The 19,666-nt window shown below is 32.2% G+C and overlaps 1 protein-coding gene across 5 annotated transcripts in view; it reads right to left on the bottom strand.

Moving 5' to 3' along the window:
• The window catches only part of LOC127976299 (pleckstrin homology domain-containing family G member 3), a 48,825-nt gene that overhangs the window by 16,558 nt on the left and 12,601 nt on the right, over window positions 1-19,666 (bottom strand). For 3 of the 5 annotated variants that reach the window (XM_052580636.1, XM_052580638.1, XM_052580639.1), the window contains exons 3-5: window positions 6,888-7,294; window positions 2,480-2,580; window positions 1,023-1,092 (exon numbers count right to left, since the gene is read on the bottom strand). In XM_052580636.1, the coding sequence (XP_052436596.1) occupies window positions 1,023-1,092; window positions 2,480-2,580; window positions 6,888-7,294 (578 nt within the window). The remainder of the gene's footprint in view (window positions 1-1,022; window positions 1,093-2,479; window positions 2,581-6,887; window positions 7,295-19,666) is intronic. The other 2 variants (XM_052580637.1, XM_052580640.1) reach the window with 2 other exon arrangements.

Raw genomic sequence — 19,666 nt, 5'->3', positions numbered from 1 at the left:
CAAGCCTGCATTTATTTGATCAAAAATACAGAAAAAACACTAATATTGTGAAATATTATTACAACCTAAAATAATTGTTTTTAAATTTATTATACTTTAAATTATCATTTATTTCTGTGATGCAAAGCTGAATTTTTAGGATCATTATCACATGATCCTTTAGAAATCATTCTAATATGATGATTCATTATCAAAGTTGGAAACAGTTCTGCTGCTTAATATTGTTTCAGAACATGTGATACTTTTTTAGGATACTTTGATGAATAAAAAGTAAAAAAAAGATGCTATGTTTTTAAAATATAAATATTTTCTAATAACAATATACACTACTGCTCAGTAATTTGGGGTCAGTAATTTTTTTTTCTTTTTTTTTTAAATAAAATCAATACTTTTATTCAGCAAGGATGTGTTAAATTGATAAAAAGTGATAGTAAAGAAAATATATTATTAGAATTTGTTTTGTTGAATAAATGCAGTTGTTTTTAACCTTTTATTGATCAAATATATTCGACAGCAGAACTGTGTCCAACACTCATAATAAATCAGAATATTAGAATGATTTCTAAATGATCATGTGATCGACTGATGTTACATGTGACACTGAAGCTGGAGGAATGATGCTGAAAATTCAGCTTTGCATCACAGCAATAAATTATTTTTTTAAAGTATATTAAAAAAGAAAACAGTTATTTTAAGTTGTAATAATATTTCACAATATTACTGTTTTTTCTGTATTTTTGATCAAATAAATGCAGGCTTGATGAACAAAAGAAACTTCTTTCAAAAACATTAAAATTAGTAATGTTTCCAAACTTTTGGTCTGTACTGTATTTTACAGTAGCAGATTTACTAAATATCTTCATGGAACATGATCTTTACTTAATATCCTAATGATTTTTGGCATAAAAGGAAAATCTATAATTTTGACCCATACAATGCATTGTTGATTATTGCTACAAACATACCCCAGAGACTTAAGACTTGTGTGCTACAGAGAGTTTAAGATTGTATTTATTTAATACCTTGTCCACAAAGCAGCGTGCGATGGCCACAGGATCACTGGCACACATGTCTAAAGACTGTAATAACTCACTGCAAAGACAATAAAAAACATTAGCATTTGGTAACGGTGACCAGAAGCAAACTTTAATAAAGATGCAATATAAAAGAAACAGTTGATGAAGGTTTCAGTATGCATTTAACCCTGTAATGCTTGACATATTAAATAATATTTTTAACTGAACCATTCATTAAACATCTCTTGCTTATTTCCTTTTTTGTTAAGTATCATATTTGATCCATCAGGCTTTTATGGCTCATATAGTGATGAGATCTTTACTTGGCCTTAGAAATACAGTAGACTTTACAGGGTTAATAATGCATGTGCAACATTAACATTTATTCATTGCAAAAAGGTTAACTTGTTGAACACCTATTCCTTTCAGTGATGTGAAATATGACCTTCTCTCAGAGATCAGACACAGAAAATGAACAGAGCAAATGCAAATGAACTCACTTGCAGATAAATCGCTCGGTTCGTTGTGTATTGTTCATCTCTGATGCATGTAAAAGTCATTTACAGAACAAAAGCAGGTAAAATGAGCTGCATTACAGTTTGTTTGTGTTAATAATACGTTTTAAGTTATTAAGCGAAGGCTGGCTGTTTAAGCTGATGTAAACTAACTGGTTTTAAATATAAAACGGAACAAAAACTACTATAAATATTGGTTTATATTATCATTGCATCAGTGTGTCATCAATGGATGCTCTGCAGTGAATGGGTGCCGTCAGAATGAGAGTCCAAACAGCTGATAAAAACATCACAATAGATGACAAAAAACGTTTTTTGTCTTCACCAGATGTTCACTGATGGACTGGAGTGCTGTGGATTATTGTGATGTTTTTATCAGACTCTCATTCTGACGGCACCCATTCACTGCAGAGCACCCATTGATGAGACACTGATGCAATGCTGCATTTCTCCAAATCTGATGAAGAAACAAACTCATGCTGATCTTAAATGAGCATATTTTCAGCAAACCATCATTTTTGGATGAACTATTCCTTTAAAGTCCTCCAGCACTAGTCAGCATGTGCTGTTAACCAGCAACTGCTCAAACACACTGATGAAGAGCATTAAGTGAGCTCGTATTTTGACCGAAAACAAACCACCGTGTCTATTTACGTCCCACATCTAAAGCCAGAGAACATCTGACACTTGACAGCTTCTGCTTCCTCATTTGCATGAATAAATACACTGTTTAAACAGAAGATCAGTCCTGAATAAATCCATTGATGGCGCCTGAATATGCTTTTGCATGTGTGGTTGAGTTACCAGCTCTCTAAATGACACTACATGACGTTTACATCCCAGTGCAACCTTATTTTTGAGCATTCAATACATGTGTATAAATATATATAGATATGCATTGCATAAAGCATGTAAAATGCATAGTGAGTCACTATGGTTGAATCTTACCTGTTGAACTCATAAATGTGTTCAATATTCCCAAACAGCGAACACACGTGCTCTGGATTGATTGGGAGGTCCTTGGTGTCAATGATGTGCACAAGATAATCCTGAAAATGGGAAAAGGTAAATAAATGTTTCTAACTGAACCAATGACAAACTATTATCCATCTTGAATCATACTGTATCACCTCCAACAGCGCAGCAGATGGCGCTAGAGAACTGAAGGAAAACTTTACATTTGATCTATTAGTGATTTAAAAATACATTTTGACTTGCAAATGAACCGGTCTGCTAGTTTACATAAATAACAATCATATGAAAATAATTAAAATATTGTCGATTCGCTTTTGCATTTACTACACTGACAAATGCAAATATTTAATGGTAGTATGCTGGTATTATTTGAGGCACCATGCAAATATCATGGCATACCTACAGGTTAATCATTAAGTATCATGGTATAAATCAAAATACCATGGTACTACATCTGATAGCATCATTGTACCATGGTATTACCACAGTACTTCTTCTTAAAGGTAACAGCCCAATGAAAATGAGGAACTAAATTCTCCATAACAGTAAAGACAACAAACACTGACTCAATATAACGTCAATGCATTGATGTGTTTTATTAATTTAACAGCATAAAGTCAGCAGTATATACAATGTATGGAAATCCACATTATAATAATGAAAGTCAGGTCAAATGAAGCTGGACGTGTGGACGCTCGTTGTGAGAGCCTGAGTCCATTTGCAAAGTTAAAACATCCAGTTTCACCCAAACAGATGTCAGATCAGGCCGGTGTGAATCACCATATTTGGGCGTTTTCCTGTAGTTTACACTGACCAGTGCCAAACTCACTCATTCATCTTTTTTATTAAGCACTTTGAAGGTACAAACGTAATCCAAAGTACTGAGCAATCCACATAAAATACACTGAGTAATACCTAACGACAAGACTAAAAAACACAAAATAAAGGTCTTCTAAAGTGCAAAATGAAGTGTATTAGATTATTTCGGGAGCTAAACTAAGAACTGCAACACATTCAAGAACCCAAAGGCACTCCGATTTCAAATTCCCAGACAATCTTGGAAACATATGACATCAGTTTCTGACTTCCAACGCAGCTGTGAGAAACACACGGCTCACTGGAGCCCAATTATGAGCCTTACTCAAGACCCTTCAAAATGCTCTATAATGCACCTCATGACGAAGTAAAAGGCACTTTCAAACAGGAAGACTGATTCCTAAAATTTCAGGTAAAAAAAAAACCCTTACAAGTCATATTTCATGCTGTTCTGTCTATAATAACTTTGTGCTTCAGCATAGAGTGAGTTTTAGGGCAGGGTGATATGACAATGTATAACTATGATGCAAGTGATCCTCTGGAACTAGATGTAATTATCATGTATGTATAGCGTTTTCTAGCACATATATCAATGCTGCATGTCTGAGCAATTAAAGACAATTAAGAGTTTCAAATGTTGGTTTGTTTTGTTCTGTTTGGAGGTTTAAATATTGGTTGATATTGTTCTTTCAAGATAATTTGCCGTTGTGCTGTTAAGAAATTTGAATATCGGTTGGTTAGAAATATCGGTTGGTTTTGTTCTGTTTGAGGACTTAAACATTGGTCAATTTTATTCTAATTAAAGATATAAATATCAGTTGGTTTTGTTTTAATTTGTTTGGTCTGCTTGGTTCTATAAATAAGTTTAAATATTGATTGTTTTTGTTCTAATTAGAGATTTAAATATCGGTTGGTTTTGATCTAATTAAAGACTTTAATGTTGGTTGGTTTTGTTTTAATTAGAGATCTAACAGATGGTCTGTTTTGTTTTATTAAGAGATTTAAATATTGGTCATTTTGGTGTTAATATGAAAATAAAATATCGGTTGGATTTGTTTTATTAAGATATTTAGGGATTTAAATATAAGTCTGTTTTGTTCTAATAAGATATTTAAATATGGATAGGTTTTATTCTAATTACAAATTTAAATATTTGTCAGTTTTATTTTAATTATTGATCCACCAGATGGTCTACACGGTACAATAAATAAGTTTAAGTATAAATTGTTTTTGTTGTAATTAGAGACTTAAATATTAGTCAGTTTTGTTCTAATTAAAGATTTTAATATCAGTTGGTTTTGTTTTAATTAGATATCTAACAGATGGCCTGTTTTGTTTCTATTAAGAGATTTAAATATTGGTCATTTTGGTTTTAATAAGATAATTAATTATCGGTTGGATTTGTTTTATTAAGATATTTAAATACTGGTAATTTCTGTTTTAATTAAGGATTTAAATATTGGTTAGTTTTGTGCTATTAAGATATTTAAATATGGGTTTTGTTTTAATTAGAGATTTAAATATCGGTTGGCTTTGTTTTAATTGGAGATCAAACGGATGGTCTGTTTTGTTCTATTTAGAAATGCAAATATCGGTCAAATTTGGATTTAAATATTAGTTGGTTTTGTTTTATTTAGATAACTAAATATTGGTCATTTGGTTTTAATAAGAGATTTAAGTATCGGTTGGATTTGTTTTATCAATATATTTAAATATGGGTTTGTTTTGTTCAAAATACAGATTTAAATACTGGTCTGTCTTGTTCTTTTAAGAAACTTTCATATAACTTGATTTTGTTTCATTTAAAGATTTTGTTAATTGTGGGTTTTATTTAACTATATTTTAATATTGGCCAGTAATTCTAAGCAAAACTAAGGGATTCTCAAAAAAGTATTCATGTAAATATTATCGTTGTTGCATATAAAGTGTCAAAAGTTGTGCCTTGGATTATGGTCAGTTTTATTCTAAGCAAGCAAAAGTAAGAAATTCTTAAAAAGCATCAGCTGGTTGTCAAAAGAAATACGTACTTCAAGAGTAACACCGCACATCTGATTTCAGACTTCAGATTTGGAACAAAAAAATCAATTATGCCACCTGCATTGCATTCATTCCACTGAGATGACAATGCATTATGGGATTTCCCAAAAGATGCATGCTATGTTGGCCTTAGAGTTAGAAGAAAGTATCTAATGAGTTCTAATTTTAGGCTTATTTATCAAGACTGCATTATGTGTGTTGCAGATGGTCAGCAATGCAATTTTTGAGGATGGAAAGTCGTGCATAAGGCATATGAAGGTGCATGAGGAGTGACACCTGTGAAAACCTACAAACCCTAGGAATTTCCCGTATTCAGCAGCAAGACTTCCTGCTATCGCAGCACTCCACCCTGAGTGGGAAACGACTAGAAAAACAACAGTTAGTGCAGTGAAGCTCAAAACCTCGGCGTCTCTTATTAGTCATGCAGTTTATTGTTGTTGTTGTTTAAAGCATGGCATTCTGGGTGTAATGCAGACGTGTGAGGAAAACCAAATGTCTGTTTTCAGGCTGGTAATGTTACAGGAAGTGGCCTTAAAGAAGGAGGTTTGAGAGCTAACAAACTCTAAGGCAGCATCACATGTATCTGTTATGGATAAAGCTATACCAGAATGCATTGCAACAAGCTCGCCTGCATTTCTTTTGATTTTTAAATCAAATTATGAAAATACTTTTACTTACACATATATGACCCTGGAGCATAAGTTGCACAAGAATATGCGTAGCAATATCCAAAAACACACTGCATGGGTCAAATTATAGATTTTTCTTTCATGCCAAAAAAAAGAACTTCATTTGAACAACTTTAAAGATTGTTTTCTCAATTTTTATTTATTTATTTTGCACCCTCATATTCCCAGATTTTTAAATAGTTGTATCTCAGACAAATATTGTCCTCCTAACAAACCAGACATCAATGGAGAGATGATTTATTCAGTTTTCAGATGATGTATAAATCTAAATATAAAAACAAGAACCTTATTATTGGTTTTTCGGTCCAGGGTCAGTCTAACTCACACACACACACACACACACACACACACACACACATTTATAATAAATAATAAATGTATTAATTAACTGGAAAATTTGTAAAAAAAAAAAAAAAAAAAAAAAACATTTTCTTAGCAAGGATGCGTTAAATTGACATTTTATTTTACAAAACATTTCTATTTCAAATAAATTAAATTTTGTGCAGCACAGTTGTTCCAACATTGATAATCGGAAATGTTTCTCGAGCAGTATATTAGTATGATTTCTGAAGATCAAGTGACACTGGGGGAAGGATGCTGAAAATACAGCTTCACATCACAGAAATACATTACACTTATTACAATAATATTTCACATTTTTACTGTATTTTTAAACAAATAAATGCAGCCTCGGTGAGACTTCTTTTCACAAAAAAAAAAAAAAAAATTATACCGTGAATTTGAATTTCACTCCGGTATCTCAAAAACGGTTTTAATTTCAATCATTTACTGAAAGCATTCAACATTATGAGAATCAGTTTACATCTAATGTTTCTCACCTCTACGATGCTACGCAGATCTCTGACGTACATCCGCTCCGTCTCGATAATCTCCATCACGACACGATCCACGTGTGTGAGCTGAGGGTTCGGGGCCATTGTGACGGATGCGAACGGTGACGGAGAGTCTGGTGTAGTGACCGATGGTTCTTCAACTGGCCAGTCCAAGCCGAGCAGATCTGGAGGATCTGAAGGAGCCTCCTGAGGACTGAGCTCCAGGCCGATATCAGCTCCTGCGGTCAGGGAGCCGCAGCTGCCCTCCACGGATGACTCGGACGAGACGGTGGACACAATGCTGACCGGCCGGCCGTCCTCTGAAGGCTCAGAGCTGGACAGAGAACAGCCGTCTGCGGCCCGTGGATCCGGAGTCCCCACAGACGAACCGGTGGACAGACGATGACATTCTGCTGGAGACAAACACAACACGATTTGACGTCATAATGGTCAATTTCTCGAAATTGAGATCCACACATCTTCTGAAAGCTGAATAAATAAGCTTTCCATTGATGTCTGGTTTGTTAGGAGGACTATATTTTTCTGAGATACAACTATTTGAAAAATGCAAAAAAAAAAAAATCTAAATATTGAGAAAATCACATTTAAAGTATTTCAAATTCTTAGCAATGCATATTACTAATCAAAAATTAAGTTTTGATATGTTTCCGGTAGGAAATTTACAAAATATCTTCATGGAACATAATCTTTACTTAATATCCTAATGATTTTTGGCATAAAAGAAAAATCGATAATTTTGACTCATACAATGTATTTTTGGATATTGCTACAAATACACCCCAGAGACTTCAGACTGGCTTTGTGCTCCAGAGACACATTTTTTATCTCAGGGTAAACTATCATAATGTTATAATAACGTAATAATTCAGAGAGTTCAGTGCACCCATGTCCAGGTGCGGGTTAACTTGTTAATTACGTTTTTTTTTTTTTATTAATTTAAAATGTATTAGTGCTGGACGATTTGGCAAAAAAAATTTCAGAACGTTTGACCGATTCTTTGATCGTCAACTTGAAAATGTAACTTCAACATGATTCAAGTAACTTTTATTTATTAACCCTTTAGTTAAAGAAAATTCTGCTCCGAATGCAGCACACATGAAGTTGTCAAGATGATATAAATGTTAAACGAATCACTTGTTAAATATCTTTGCAAAAAACTATACATATTTTACAAACTTGTCTTATACATATTATGTTAAACAGAAATAACACGAAGAAAATGCTAGGTAACTCAAATTCTAAATTATTGAAGGTTTGACAGAAGTAGGCTCTTATTAACTTTAAATGTAAATGCAAAGTTCTTCAAAAGTTTTTATTTGATTGAGCTACTTTTCCATAGTTTTTTTTTTTTTTCAATGTAAACTTGGATGTGTTTCACTTTCGTTCTAAAAACGCGACGCTCAAATTAAAAGAAATACACCTAAAAGAAGGTCTTTATCATTGCATTTTTTTTATTTTCTGCTGGTTTCTCTGTATTTTTATTTGCATGACTAGACCTGGATTAAAAGTGGTGGTAAAATTGTTATAATACTAACAATTTAGTAAACTTAAAATTTTTTGCAATTATTATTATTCAATCTATTTTTTCTCCATAACTTGTATTGTATGTTTTTCATTATAATCAAACAGTGATGGTGACTGTTGACCAAACTTTTGAACCTGCAATATTAAATGTTACCTTTTGAGATGCAAAAGTCATAAGATAAATACTTGAAGAAAAGACAGTGAGAATACTTTGTTTGAACACGTCTTTTTTTTTTTTTTTTGGAGCTACTTTACTTCCAGGAAACCCTGTATGCTGTTGTGGTTTACTGTAAGGTCATTTTCTGAAATGCTTTTTGACATGATAAAATACATAACATAAAATCCTCTGGAAAGATGGATGTTGGCTAGAAACGAAAATTCGGAGGCAGGAAATAAAGGACAATTTAGTGGAGACAGTCTGACGGATGGATTTTAGGGTCACAAGTTGACGTCATACTTAAGTTATTATACTAGAGTTACATGACGAATTAGTTATTATGCTAGAAAAACATGTTATAAGTCAATAAACAGACATTATGGAAAGCACAGACATCACTTGATACAAGCAAAAACACACAAAAAACGATGTAGTCAGATTTATGAACAAATTTCTCTTTTGAAACGGTTCTTTAATGAATAATTTAAAAATACTGCAAAAAATGATGCTTAATTTTTGCCTTGTTTTCCAGTACAAATATACAATCATTAAAAAAAGATGATTCTGAAAAAAAAAATCTTGCTTTAAAAAAAAAAAAAATTCTGCCATTAAAAATCTATTTAATGTCATTTTGCATACATATTACTAAATATTTAGCTTTTGAATCAAGATCTAAATTATTTTGATGAGAAATTGTAAAAAAAATTAAGAATTTACAAAAGAAATTAAGCTTAAAACAAGAAAAATACCTGCTAATGGGGTCAAAAAATCCTTTTGAATTAAAGTAACTTTTTTTTTAATCCATTGGCGTATATTTTTGTTTAAAGAATAAGATCAATTCATGTTGATTTTTTTTTCAAAAAATATTTTAAAACATTTTTTCAAATAAACTTTTTCAGTTTGTATCACAAGTAAATGGATCTTAATTTAAGAATGTTTAGATATTTTGTACTGAAGAAAAAAATACAGAGGAAGGAAGAACAGGTTTTTTACAGTGTTGAATCTTTTTGATTGATTCACTAAATGATTTGTTCATAAGAGTCGTTTGCTCATGAGTCTGAAGTTCTTGAGTGAACTGTTTGAATCAGTCAGTTGACTCATTCAATGAATCGTTTAAAGAGTTTCTTTACATATTAAACCTTCTAAAATAATCACTAATAGAATCTGAACCAAAAAAGAGAATTGATAAAGCACCAGTATTGAACTAAACCAGGAATAAGTGTTTGCACAATGACAAAAATAGTCAATATTAGGCATTAAAGCCTGGAAAACTCCCAGATATTTCCTGAAACAATCATCACAAGCCAATACGGTTTTGAGAAACTCATCCTGGGCTTGTAGATGCATGATAAAATGATCTCACTATAATGAACCTGCAAGTGTTTAACGATGAAATCCAGCCACAAGCCTCCACATGAGTTACACACTCAAATCTGATCAATCCAAGACTCATGACATTGTCCCTATCAAAAATTAAAACTATTCATACGATCTATGCAGCAGCTTGTGTTGAAATCTGGTTTAGTAAGAGTAAGTTCTCATTTCCTTCCTGTTTTTGGTAAGAGTGTGATCATAATCTCACGCTCTGATAAAGATGCTACACTCACAACTTACTGGAAATGTTTAGAGTTAAGTCTGTGAGATGATATAGTGATGGCTAAAGACTGTACAATGCACAGGCAAACATTGAGAAATATGAGACCTGGATAGTTTTTAAACTACAAAGCTAAGAAACAATTAATTCTAAAATAAAAATAAGACTTTTTAAAACATGCATTGAAATTTTAAGTAGGACAATTAATCTTATATTATTTTTTTTCATGAAATTCATATAGAAATGTTACAAGCATAAGAATCGAGACAGCTACATTTGACAATATCTTGCTAAAATTGTTGAAAGAATGAAGTTATTAAAACAGTATTGAAATGTTACCTTCATAAGAATTAACGGCACTTAAATAGGAACAATTCATGAAACTGTTAAAATAATTGATTTATGAAATTTTGTATTGAAAGTTCAAATTCATAGGCAATACGCCACATAGATTTGACAATTTCTTGCTAGAAATTGACAAATGTATAAAATTCATGAGCATTGTATTGAAATTTTACACAAGAATTTAAGGCATCTAATGTAGATTTTACAATTTTTTGTCATAAACTGGAAGTTTATGAAATTATCAAAAACGATTAAAGAATCTATGATTTTTTTCCTTTTTAATTGAAATTGTATATTCATGCGCATTTCTAAGATGCATAGACTCAAAACTTATGAATCTACTTAGGAACATTAATAATCAAAAGAGTCATTTATTTCAAAAACTGCAACAATGTGACTTTTCCTAGGCCAAAACGAGCCATGAATTCATTATAGCAACTGTATCAGGACTAGTTATGCCAAAAAAACAAATATATAACAAAGCCAGAGCAGTCTGACTCACAAACAAATGACTCCTACAAACCAGCTCTTCAAATGAATCAATCAAAATGAATAAAAATGGACCTCGACTTCTTGAGTTTGAATAACTCATATGAGGTTCTTGACTTATCAAACCTTGTAAAAACAAACACTCAAAAGGAATCAAAACTGGAAACGTATGCAGTTTTCTAAGCGAATTAAGCTTTGCAGGTGTTCGAGTGGCGTTAAATGACTTCATCAGGACTAGTTACGACAAAAAGAAAACTTTCCATGGAACAGATATTTTGGGAAATAAAACAATGGGGCTTTTCATCAGCTGTATATCCTGGAAGCCACAATATGAATTTTATGACTGACCTGTCATTAAGGCACTTCCTTATAAATGGTAATTAAAAGCAGGGTGCAGCAGAATGAGTTGCTCACACTCAATGACAAATACTAGAGATAAAAAAATAAATTATAAAAAAATAAATTATATATATATACACGTTTCTTATATATGTATATTTCTTATTAAACAGTTTTAGTTTTTTTATGGTTTTTGCATCTGGTTCTTTAAAATCACAAAGAAGCTTTTCTTAAAGAAAAGCGAATACTACAGTGTTCTTAAATTACATTTCACATGCAACTTCCATCAAGATTTGACTATTTCATGTTAGAAATTGAATAATTTACAACACTGTTGAAACAACTTCTGAAATCTGTGTTGAAATTTTACACGCATTTGTAAAAAAAAAATATATATATTTCACAGAATCATTTACACAAACACTAACCCCCATAATGGTGACACACGATACTGAAATAATGCAATAAACAATAGTTTAACAACCCTAATGTACACAACTGATAATGAAAAAAAAACTAAGAAGAAACATTTTTTATTTTTCAAAAATATATAAAATATGAAGTGTCATGCAAGGAATTCTGGGAGTGACAATTTACGGTTTGTCACCGTAAATTATACAATTAATTTTTCTTTTTCACTTCAAAAAACAGTGTTTTACTGTAACGTTACATTAATATAATCACATTTACTTATAGTATGGAAACTTACTGTTAACCAGTTAACAGGTTTTTACCGTAGCATTTTTACAGTCTTTTACTTTTAAATCACAATAATTTTTTACCGCGTAGATAAGCAAAAAGAAAAAATAATAATAAATGAAGTGAATTTTGTTTAAAGCAAGATTATTGTTATTACCCCACTACAAAATGCAATAAATTAAAACATTTTAGGAAACAAAACTAAATATCTTTTTGCTTGTATAGTATCTTGATTAAAAAAATTTTTTTAGAAACAAGACATAAAATACTAAGAAAAGCCTTTTTTTTGCCGTGCAGCTGGCAAGTCATTCTAAATTTAATTCGTAGAAAAAAAAAAGTAAAAAAATTTGGTAATTATTATTAGGTAAAAATTTTTAGCCTGAATGCACTTTGGATAAAAAGGTGTCTGCTAAATACATGAATTAAAATGTAATTAAAATGTAATACATTTTAATGTAATTTAATCTGGACACTTTATAAACATGTATGAGTGTATTATTTAAATACATTTTTTTCTAAAAATTGTTTTATTGTTGCAACACTTTCAGAAATTATTATAAATATAGACCTAAGTGTCTTAAATAAAACACTACATTTAAATGTAAATTTTCAACAAACAAAAAAAGTCAAATTGTTTCACAAACTTGGGTGTTTTTTTTTTAAGATGTCATTTTATATCCGACCTACGGTGCTTAATATTATAACTCTAAGAACTAATGAAATGATCAACAGTTCATTAGTACAGAGCTAATGATTAAACACAGTGTTTGTGTGCTGACCAAACACACACACACACACACACACACACACACACACACACACACACACCTGTAACATTCCTTCACAGCCACTGGTTTGAGTGATCTGAGGACTGATTTGACATCATTAGTTAAACTGAAAATCAAAGTGATTATTTAACGCTGTTGACACTTCCCTTTAAAACATCAACACCTTGTGTGGAGGAAACTCAAAACACTGATCACTTCAGCTCAATCCCTTATCAGTAAACAACTCTATGCACACCAAACCAGCCCAAAAATAGCATTAACCCACATACCTTCCTGTCTGACTGTGAGAGTTCAGGACTGTGGACACAAACAATGATTAACTCTCCTCAAGGTGAGTGTAGTATTCACATTAACAAGCTCCAAACAGTTCCAGATAATGATGCTAACATCAGCAAACAAACTGCGCGCTCAGATGAACCTAGTCTCTGTCTGGATTCGCTTCCAGAAACGTCTGAGGAGGAATTTCTGGAATTCCGGGGATTCTTGAGGGCAGAGTTTTGATTTATATAGCTTGAATTCCTCAATGCTTAGAAACAACTGTGAGAGACGCTAAAAACATGCTTCCTCTTCACTTGAGCGTCTATTTGAGTTAGAAACAGTAAGAGCTCAAAACAGAGCTGCAATCACTAAATAAAGCATGTGACGAACATCAGATTTCTATTTTATGCATAACACATGTACTTTATGCATTTATTCTTAGTGTATGCAATGAAACTATTTTCTAAATTAAGTTCCTTAAGATACTGTCAAATTTAAATGTCTGAAACATTCAAATTTCAAACATTTTATTTATGCATAACCTATGCAATTTTTGTATTTATATTTAACTTAAGCAATGAAACAACTTTTCAATTGAAAGTTAAATTTAAGTTTACATATTAACCAGTTTTACACGAAAGTTAAATTTGCTTAACACAAAACGTCAATATGTTTTACACAAAACTTAAATTTGCTTTACATGAAACTTCAATACGTTTTACATGAAAGTTCAATTTGCGTTACAAAAAACATCAACAAGTTTTACACGAAAGGTCAATTTACCTTACACGAAAGTTCAATAAGTTTTACACGAAAGGTCAATTTACACTGAACTTTTACACGCAAAAACATTAAGACACCTAGATTTGATTATATATTTTTAGAACTTAATTTAGTAAATGGTTGAAACAATTCCATTTCATTACAAAATTTCAATTGCATAAATTATTCGAGTTTTAACAAATTGTCAAATCTTGGTTTTTAAACAACATTTGCACCGTTTCACAAATTAATTTGATAAATTATTCAGTTTCTAACAAGATGTGATCAACTCTAGGTATCTTAAATCAAATAAAATGTTAATTTTTCATTAATGCGTAACATTTGCACTTTATGCAAATGTATATATAACTTATGCATACGTTTAACTTTTCATATTTTATAGTCAAGCCATATCTACAATATAAAAATAAATTTTCATAGTGGTAAACATTATAAAGGTTTTTGGAGCGCATTTTAAAAATATTATAAATTAGCTTTTATATTTCAGTGCTGTTTCTTCATAATCATTTATGAAATTTCAACCAATTTCTGAACAATTATTTTTAGTATATACTACCATTTAAAACAAATATTCAGTAAGGATACATTAAACTGATCAAAAGTCACAGTAAAGACATTTATAATATTACAAAAGAGTTCTTTTGATTTTTCTAAATAAATTAGAGGGAAAAAAAATGTTTTAGAGTCTAATCTTATAATTTTTTACTGTATTTATATAAATAAATACAGCCTTGGTGAGCATAACAATCTTCTTTGAAATAAGTCAACTTCAAATTACATTTATACTCCACATTATAACTCCTCATTATAAATCACCCAATAAATCATAAAGGACCGGCGCTGCACATGTAAATCATAAAACACATCATGTTTCCTTCCAACAAGTTACAGTCAGACTCACATTAGTCCAACTGTAAAAGCAGCTGATGCAAATTTCACCCAGAACAACATCAGCACTTCTGCCATAACCAGCGTCTGTATAGTCAAAGCAGAGACGTCTAACACAGATCTGATCATGAACACTGTTTCACTGATGCAAATGATACACAACACACAGCTCCAACCCCCCCCAAAAAATATTAAAAAATTGAAGCTGTCATGAGAGTCATATTAATGTTCGCAGACATAAACGCATGTCAAAAGCCACGATCAGCTCTGGAAATATTCCTCACCTGAGGTGATCAAAAGCACAGCTGTTTTTCTTTTAAAGTCTCCTGATATTTCACCTCAGGGAAGCAGAAGCAGATCTGATTAATGTGTGTCTAACACTCCTACAGCCTCCACACTCCTATAATCACACAACGTCACACTTATACTCACACACACACACATATATATATATATATAACATATATAAATAAATGGGTCAAAAAAAAAAAAAAAAGTACCAAAAAAAATCTAAAATGAGTGTTTAAGGATTTTTTTCATCCTGATGGAACTCAATAAAAATCAAATAAGCTAAAAAAAAAAAAAATAAATTCTAAAAGGAATGAAATAAACAATACATAACAATAAATAAAATAATTATATTAAAATAAATAAAATAAAAAAGTTCTTCCAGAAAAACATTTATATCCTTATAAGATATAAATAAATAAAAAGTACAAAAAAAAATTAAAAGGAATGTTTAAGGATTTTTTTTTTTTCATTCTAATAAAACTCAATAAAAAAATAAAATAAACTAAAATATAATACTCATCATTCACAGATTTATCCCACCAGAGCTCAAAAGTGAAAGTAACCAATGCTTTACTTGTAAAACTCGTCCATTTGGCCTCAACATGTTCAGAGAGAGAGAGAGAGAGAGAGCGAGAGAGGGAGAGAGAGAGAGAGAGAGAGAGAGAGCACAGCTGAATCAATGTGTGTCTTTATTAAACACTCGCTCATTAACACGTCACCTCCACTGCCATCAACAACATTGACATGCTATTTCACCTGAAAACTGAAGGCGTCTATTATAAAGGTCTTTGTTTTCACCTGAACTCCTTCGTTTCAGACGTACCTGTGCCTTTCTGCCGTCTAACCTTATAATTTGACTTGATTACAGGGCTGGCGTAGTGTAACTCCTGAAAGAAACCATTACAGAAAGCATTTCTGAGAGACGCAAGCATTTCTGTCTAATAATCAACTGCTTTTCATGCTGCAAACAAACCCCGAAACTGGATATTTCACACTGAAACGAAGTTCAGACGAAAGTTCACCTGAAATGAAACGTCTGCCTTCGCTCGTGTTTAATTACAATAATAATAATAATAATAATAATAATAATGTGACAAAAATAGTCACTGGTATTCATAGGCCTAACGTGAAGCAATGCATGTTGCAATGGATATATATGGTCTATAAAAAACAAAATAAATAAATAGAAACAAATAAAACTATTAATAAAAGGTATGCATGCATGTACAGGCCTGAATATTAAATAAACTAAATAAATTTATATATATAGGCCTATATAAAACAACAACAAAAACTAACAAACAAACAAATAAATAAATAAATCTAAATTTAAAGGCCTATAAAACAGAATAAATAAATAGGTCAAATTATATAAAACCAAACAAAAAAATAAAAAAATAAAGAAATAAATACAAACATGTTGAAAAACTACATAAAACTTGAATGAATAAATACAATAAAAATGTACACGCCTAAAACTAAATAAATAAGTCTATATACAAAGTTATATAAAACTAACCAAATAAAACGTGCAGACCTGTATAAAATCTATATATAAATAAATTGAGTAAATAATTCAAATGGCTCTGTTTTTATATAACTTCCGTATAAAATAAAATAAAACACTTCCAGCTTGAAAAAAACTCAAAATTATATAAATTCTACAATCGATCTCCTTTCGGGTTCCACTGGAGCCGGTCAAATGTGTTTTGGAGGACATGATGGGGGAGTAAACGACAACAAAATGCTAATTTTAGGTGAAACACAGTCATATTTATATGAAAACACAATCGGAATGAATCAGGAACGTCTCAGCTGTAATTCTCCAGCGTCTGGAAGTCAGTGTTTCTCTACAGAAGAACAGTTGGTGGCAATAAAGCCAATTAAGTCCTGAAACGGCCTCTAAGTGCCTCCGCTGAGCCCCATTCAGAAGCACATTTCCTCCGAACAACACGGCCATCTGTGTGCCACGATCTCAACGATGGGAGGCCATTGTGAAGTTTATCACGGGACTCAAAGCCTTGTTTCTGACCCACAGAGCTCTATAACTAAACATAGAGGTCAAAGGTTAGAAATAAAACACCATTTACAATGCAAATACCATGGTGTGCGAATAAACGCCTGAGGACAAAACGGAGAATGAATGTTCACATAAGTTAAATCTGGAAAAAATATTTGTAAAAAAAAAAAAAAAAAAGGTTGCAATTTTTATTTTATTTTAGAACAAGACCGATGAACTAAAGCAATAAATATATGAAGCCTAAAAACTTAATAAAAAATATAGTCATATATAAACCTAAATAAATACTACATAAAACCTGTATATAAATGTGTTGTCCTCTATTAAACATAACAAATCAATTAATAAATAGACCTAAATAAAACCTAAAAACTAAATAAATAAAACAGGCTAATATATAAAAAATATTAATAATTATTAATTAAAATAACAAATTTAGGTCTAAATAAAAACTATATAAAACATGAGCAAGCAAGCATTATACAGACCTGATTTAAATAAATAATTACTAAATATATTGGTCTATATAAAACAATTACTAAAACACTAAATATCTAAATAGGCCAATACTGAAAAATGTTATATAAACTAAATAGATAGATATTAGATTAATACGATGTACAGGCATAAACAAAAGCATGAAATCATAAAAGTGTAAAATTATAACTATATGAAAAAACAAATGTAGAGTCCCAGATAAACAAACCAATGTGTAGAGACCTTTATAAAACAAAAATATATGTTATAATTTTATGTTATAATTTAGGCCAAGATAAATATGACTTATATTAAGCCTAAACAACAACAAAAATAATAAATAAAAAAGAAAAGCAGTCTTGATTTATCAGTAGAACTGTCTAAAGGTTCACGTGAGGTTTTGGGTTCATCTATTGTGATTAAGAACAAGTGAAGTCAATGAGAAGTGCTCACTGACACTGATGGGTCAAAGTTTGTGTGTGTGTGTGTGTGAGAGAGAGAGAGAGAGAGAGAGAGAGAGAGAGAGAGACAGAGTAATTGTAGTGTGTGTGTGTGTGTGTAATTGTAGTGTGTGTGTGTGTGTGTGTGTGTGTGTAATTGTAGTGTGTGTGTGTGTGTGTGTGAGAGAGAGAGTAATTGTAGTGTGTTTGTGTGTGTGTGTGTGTAATTGTAGTGTGTGTGTGTGTGTGAGAGAGAGAGAGAGAGAGAAAGTGTAATTGTAGTGTGTGTGTGTGTGTAATTGTAGTGTGTGTGTGTGTGTGTGTAATTGTAGTGTGTGTGTGTGTGTGTGTAATTGTAGTGTGTGTGTGTGTGTGTATGTGTGTGTGTGAGAGAGAGAGAGAGTAATTGTAGTGTGTTTGTGTGTGTGTGTGTGTGTAATTGTAGTGTGTGTGCGTGTGTGTGTGTGTGTGTGCGAGAGAGAGAGTAATTGTAGTGTGTGTGTGTGTCTGTGTGAGAGAGAGAGTAATTGTAGTGTGTGTGTGTGTGTGTGTGTAATTGTAGTGTGTGTGTGTGTGTGTGTGTGTGTGTGAGAGAGAGAGAGAGAGAGAGAGAGTAATTGTAGTGTGTTTGTGTGTGTGTGTGTGTGTGTGTGTGTCTGTGTGAGAGAGAGAGTAATTGTAGTGTGTGTGTGTGTGTGTGTGTGTGTGAGAGAGAGAGAGTGAGAGAGAGTAATTGTAGTGTGTTTGTGTGTGTGTGTGTGTGTGTGTGTGTGAGAGAGAGAGAGAGTAATTGTAGTGTGTGTGTGTGTGTGTGTGTGTGTGTGTGTGTGTGTGTGTCTGTGTGAGAGAGAGAGTAATTGTAGTGTGTGTGTGTGTGTGTGTGTGTGTGTGTGTGTCTGTGTGAGAGAGAGAGTAATTGTAGTGTGTGTGTGTGTGTGTGTGTGTGTGTGTGTCTGTGTGAGAGAGAGAGTAATTGTAGTGTGTGTGTGTGTGTGTGTGTGTGTGTGTGTGTCTGTGTGAGAGAGAGAGTAATTGTAGTGTGTGTGTGTGTGTGTGTGTGTGTGTGTGTGTCTGTGTGAGAGAGAGAGTAATTGTAGTGTGTGTGTGTGTGTGTGTGTGTGTGTGTCTGTGTGAGAGAGAGAGTAATTGTAGTGTGTGTGTGTGTGTGTGTGTTCGCTGTTACTCCAGAAGTCTACTCTCAGTTCTCGGAGAAGAGCTGGTACACGAATCTCCATGACGACAGGAACGGCTCACTACACTGACGCTCACAGTGAGGAGAGAAGTGAGGAGAGCCTCTCGTCCCGGGACAGATCCTCAATTACTGCAATAACGAAGGAACTCCACAAAAGAGCCGAAAGCGCGAGAACAGTAGCGGGAGCAGAAATCACGCCGGAGGAGCTTCCACAGCATTGTGAAGAGCCATAAAAGCCTTTGCAGAGGAAATAATGAGCGTTTCATAAAAGGGGCGACAAAATAAAAACACAGTAACTGGCCATTAGGGTGGCGGGATTATTTCTAGCCCTTTTCTAGCTGGTTCAGTGTCCGGATCTGCACACACAGCTGAATTCCTCACGGATCACACTTACTCTGGATCCGTTCCTCAAACACACACACAGAAATACTCTGAGTATAGATAAAACCAAAAACTAAACCCAAACAAAGCAAGACAAAA

Source organism: Carassius gibelio, chromosome B17 (genome assembly GCF_023724105.1).
Source record: "Carassius gibelio isolate Cgi1373 ecotype wild population from Czech Republic chromosome B17, carGib1.2-hapl.c, whole genome shotgun sequence".
Lineage (NCBI taxonomy): Eukaryota > Metazoa > Chordata > Actinopteri > Cypriniformes > Cyprinidae > Carassius > Carassius gibelio.
Note: the sequence above shows the minus strand (reverse complement) of the source record. Positions and strands in the feature narration are given on the sequence as shown.